Source organism: Benincasa hispida, chromosome 9 (assembly GCF_027475165.1).
Source record: "Benincasa hispida cultivar pf3 chromosome 9, pf3_genome.v1.1, whole genome shotgun sequence".
NCBI classification, from domain to species: Eukaryota; Viridiplantae; Streptophyta; class Magnoliopsida; order Cucurbitales; family Cucurbitaceae; genus Benincasa; species Benincasa hispida.
In genome coordinates, this window is record NC_143486.1 from 91,468,125 (window position 1) to 91,473,637 (window position 5,513).

The 5,513-nt window shown below is 36.0% G+C and overlaps 1 protein-coding gene across 1 annotated transcript; it reads left to right on the forward strand.

Moving 5' to 3' along the window:
* The first annotated feature begins 244 nt into the window (after window positions 1-244).
* LOC120086400 (putative acetyltransferase At3g50280) lies at window positions 245-1,802 on the forward strand. Its single transcript, XM_039043030.2, has one exon. The coding sequence runs from the start codon at window positions 329-331 to the stop codon at window positions 1,706-1,708; it is 1,380 nt and encodes a 459-aa protein (XP_038898958.1). The 5' UTR covers window positions 245-328; the 3' UTR covers window positions 1,709-1,802.
* Window positions 1,803-5,513: the final 3,711 nt, after the last annotated feature.

The window sequence follows — 5,513 nt, forward strand, 5'->3', positions numbered from 1 at the left end:
GATATAATTTAGAGCATGACATCTTATCTTACGAAAACAAACATCTTCGTTTACATCACCTCTTACTATACTTGAGCCAAACTCTTTTCATATCCACCAACCTTCAAATCCTTTGAAAATTAAAAGAAGTGGTTGGTAAAAAAGGCGGTTCAATTTTGGATTTCTCTGAAACGTTTTTGTTCCACAACAAACCCCATTACAATTGGGGAACTGTTCAAAATTGACCATAGCAATAAATCACCAGCTCATATATCTTTTTATTTATTTAAACCAAGCATCTCAAATTAAATTCATCCACCAATTCAGAAGATAAACTAAAATTCACGATATGAATCCCAATCCCCAAAATATTGACTACATCTCATACTGCTTCATCAAGCCTCAATCCACTCCTGAACAATCAAAGCACCCATATTACCTTAGCCCATGGGATCTTGCCATGCTGTCTATGCATTACATCCAAAAGGGTCTTCTCTACGCCAAACCTCCCGCCGCCCTCCACGATGGCGGCAAATTCATCGATAATCTCTTGCAAAAGCTCAAACACTCACTCTCAATTGCTCTCGTTCATTTCTACCCACTCGCCGGCCGACTCGCAACAATTCCATATGAAGATGAAGGCTCTTGCCTTGTTTATGTGGACTGCAACGACAGCCCCGGAGCCAAATTCATCCACGCATGCGTCGACATGTCGATTTCCGATGTTCTTTCACCCACGGATGTGCCGTTGATTGTCGAATCGTTCTTTGACCATGACAGAGCAGTCAACCACGACGGCCATTACGGGCCGTTGCTGTCCATTCAGGTCACTGAATTACTGGACGGTGTTTTCATTGGATGTTCCATTAACCACAGCATCGTCGACGGAACTTCTTATTGGCATTTCTTCAATATGTGGTCTGAAATATTTGAAGCAGATGATGACAATGTTTCGATTTCACGCCCTCCAATCCTCCAAAGGTGGTTCCCAGAAGGCCATGGCCCAATTCAAAAACTTCCATTCACACACCCAGATCAATTTATTGACAGATTCGAAGCACCCCAACTCAGCAAAAGGCACTTCCACTTTTCATCGAAATCAGTGGGGGCACTGAAAGTAAAGGCAAATACAGAGTACGAAACCAACAAAATCTCCTCCTTCCAATCCTTATCTGCATTGGTATGGAGATGCATAACACGAGTCCGTGGGCTGCCGCCTGATCAAACCATCGGTTGCATAATGGCAATAAACAATAGATCAAGATTGGAGCCACCCTTATCGGAAAATTACTTCGGGAATTCGATTCAAACAATAAGAGGAGTTGCGACGGTGAAGGAATTGCTGGAAAACAATGTTGGATGGGCGGCGTGGAAATTGCACGAGGCGGTGGTGAACCATAAGGACAATGTAGTGAGAGATGTTGTGAAGAAATGGGTGGAATGTCCGTCCATATACAGAATAGCGGGAATGTTTGATCCATTGAGCGTGATGATTGGAAGCTCTCCGAGATTCAACAAGTACGGGAACGTGTTTGGAATGGGTAAGGCGGTGGGAATTCGAAGTGGGTATGCTCATAAGTTTGATGGGATTGTAACGTGTTATCCAGGATCCGAAGGAGGAGGAAGTATAGAATTGGAGATCTGCCTTCCGCCTCATTTCATGGCTTCTCTCGAGACTGATGGCGAATTCATGGAAGCTACTACCACTTCATATAATCTGTTACATTAGTAAAATGAAGACTCGCTATCCCAATTTGGTCTCTGTTATTCATTTTCACATTATAAAATAAAACACTCGCCATTCAATTTTGGAATTAGTAATATTTGGGTGGTGTATAGACTCTACCATTCCCATGCATTTTAAGGATAAATATAAAAAAGATATGGTTTTTAGAGAAAAGAAAGTGTGATAACACAATTTGTGGTCGGACACTTCATAGGTTACAGAAAAATGAGTCACTTAGGATGTACCAAATTATTTTACTTTCGAAATCGTTAACTTAATTATAAATTTAGTCTCAAACTTCAATTAATCTTTTAAAATTTTGAATATGCAAGGGAGGTAGTGAACACAAGATTGAAAGTTGTGGTTTACTAGACATTTTTAGAGTTTGAACAAAATAGACACAAATTTGAAGTTAAGATACCTATTAATAAAATTTTATATAGCTAAGGTAGGCATAGAACCGAACTGCATTTTTATTTTTATCTATTAGTACAACAAATTCTTCGACATATCTTCACATTGATATGATATTGTCTACTTTAGGCATAACTCTCTTATTTTTTTTTTAAATTTCACTCAAATGGTTTCATATTATTGAAGATAGATTTACTCTTACTTATATACTCTGTATCAAACCAAACACTTTGAACAAAACATATAAAAAAATTCTATATTACGACCTAATAAAAGTTTGAAATTTGAAGTATGTTTTGATGAGATCTTATTACATGCTTTTTTAGCTAAGATAGACACTCATTGCATACATTTCTTTTTTGTAATATTTGGGTGCATCTAAGATGGACTAATTTCTGTGCATCCTACTTATCACTAATAAAAAAAAGGGATCATATTTGATTATATTTATAGTTGTTTACTTATGTTCTGTAATCGTAATAAACTGTGGGGCCCGCATCCAAATCTGTAATCAAAACGTGCAATTTGATTAATGAACAATGTAGGGTGCTCAATCGGATTGTGTTTGAAAATTACGTAGAATGTGGCATTGTTTATCTTTGGCCCATGACACTTTTTTGCTTTGGTGGTGCTTGTTTATCCCTGGCCTACAACGTTTTATTTTGTTGTGATGGCATTTGTTTATCTCTGACCTCCTGCTCTTTGTTATTTTGTCATGTGGCACTTGTTTATCTCTAACCCTTAGATACCTTTTTGTTGTGGTGATATTTCTTTATCCCTGGCCCCTAGCATTTTACTTTTGTTTTCGGTCCAAACCGACAGTTCGAGGCTTCCAAGTGATTCAATAGTGATTTTCTTCAGTTGTTTAATTATTATTTGTAATCATTAAGTATTTTGTTTGTTTAATTGAATTAATATAAAATGTCATATTAATTTAATTAATATTTTAGGAAGTCAATCCCGATCTAAATTCACTACAAGAAAAATGGACTCTCCTAATGCCTAAAACAATCGTCAGAACATCGATCATTAGGAGAGAGCCTTGCAAAAGATATTTACATAAGACTGGACCACGGAATAATCACTTTTCTTTATAACAACGTTTACTATTAAAATTGACTATTTCAATTCGATGACCTAATGAAAAAGGGTGAGTGGGTTTTCCTCCTTCTCCCACTATGTGTAACACTCATTTCCCACTCAAATTAAAGGAGGTTTTGGCGTCAAATTTTTGTGCAATTGTGTTGCATGACGTTTCTCTATAAAATCAAATGTTGAATGAACTGAAGAACTTCATGAATCTAGGTAATTTGAAGGAGAATTAGAAGAAGAATAGCTCAAAACTGATATACTCTCCAAATTTCCTAAATTCAACCTCTTTTTAGATTCCACCATCCAATCTAAGGCTAAAGAATAGTAGGGAAGACACTTGTGGTGGTCTACAAGGAATTGGTGAGGTGATTTCAGTTGGAGATTGTAGGAGTATACCAACATGCAGCAGAAGCAACAAGGATCAATAAGCAGTTTAATTTATTATTTTTTGCTATAAATAAAGCATGCTCATACAATAACGAGAGGGTTTTAAAACATACCTTTGTAGAACCTTTTTAATCTCGAATTCAGCTGCAAATCTTCTCCAAATCTTGTTGTGAACCACCTCAAGATATTCCCTACTATTCTCTTGGAGCCTTAGATTGAGTTGTGGGACTCAAAATCGTAAGAGTGTATCAATATGCAGCGGAAGCAACAAGGATCATTAAGCATTCAAATTCTAATTTTGGCAGAAACTAAAACGTGCTTATCTAATATAAGAGGGTTTGAAGTCATACCTTTGTAAAACTCTTCAAGATCTTGTTCCTCAGCAGTTGTTTTCTCCAAAACTCACCGTAAACTACCTCAAGATCTTCCCCACTATCCTCTTGGTGCTTTAGAACGAGTTGTGGGACTCAAGAACAACTTGAAGCAACGGATAACTAAGGAGAAGCTCACTGCACCGTTTGTTTTGAAGAACTCTTTCTTCAACCCGAAATTTTCAGTAAAATCTCTTTAAATACATGCCTCAATTCCACTCTCATCTTCTTTATTTATTGCAGATGAACATGCAAAGAAAATCACTACATGGGATGCAGCTCATGCTTGGAGTAATTTAAGCCAAGGTGAGTGATGTTTGTGTGAGCAAGTTGAATATGATAATGGAAAAAGCCACTTTTCCATTTTGTGCATTTTCCAACTTCTCTATTTTCATAAAATAAGAATTCAAAATCAATTTTGATTTTAAAACTGAAAAAATTATTAATTTTGTAAAATTAATTTTCTAATAAAATTAATACATAATTATTTAAATAATCATTTAAATAATTCTAATTAATTTAATATCAAATATTAAATTAATTTTTACACAAATTCATCTTCATATATTTAAATCATATTTAAATATAGATTCTCCCATTCCATTTAATTCTAATTTGAACGTTTCAAATTAACTTATCAAGCTTCTCTAAAGCTTATCCATTTACGAGCTAATAAGGGGACCTCGTGGACCTACAAATCATGGGCTTCAACGATCTGAGATTAATCGACTAAACTCATTAGGTCGAATTAACTCCCATTAATTAACTAATGAGTGACTCCACTATAACCCATAGTTGAACTCCCTCACTGTAGATATATTATGTCCACTAGATATAACCATAATCAATAAGTTGATCCTTCACAGGTTGTTCATAATCACAGGTGGGTTAAGATAACCGTTCTACCCCTGTGAATACATCTTGTTTCTTAAGTTCCCACTGACCCTCTAATGAACAATTTTGATCCATAATACCTGTGAATTAAGTCCTTTCTCTATCATGAGCAGGCATAACCCTGATTTTTCAAGACCTGGAATCAATACTTAAGAGAACAACCTATCTGCTAACCCTAAATTGGGTAGGAGCGAATTCCATCTTGCAAGGCTATGTCCTTAGCTATTCTTCTGGTCTTATCCCCAAAATGGGAGGCTTATTGAGCAGTATTGTTGGACTACTCTCACCGTTTGCAGATCAAAGGATAATCCCGAACAAACAGGAGTTCATAGTTAGCTCAGGATTAAGATCGAGTTAACCTATGTTACTTAATAAATGAAATAATCAATTTTAATAGTAAACGGTCGTTATAAAGAAAATTGACTATTTTCGTGGTCCAGTCTATATGCAAACTCATTGCATAGGATGCCCATACTCGCATTTCTCAACATGAACGATCTGTGGATCACATCGTTTGTAGCACTTTACAACTCTTTGTAACAACTACAAAGTGAGTCGCATCAAATAGTGTTACCAGGATGAGATACCCAATTTCATCCATATACTTATTAAACCATTTAGGCTATATACTGTTAACTTGATCTTGTTTA

Coding starts and splice junctions, on each gene's coding strand:
- LOC120086400 (XM_039043030.2), top strand. CDS start 329: ATGAATCCCAATCCCCAAAATATTGACTACATCTCATACTGCTTCATC.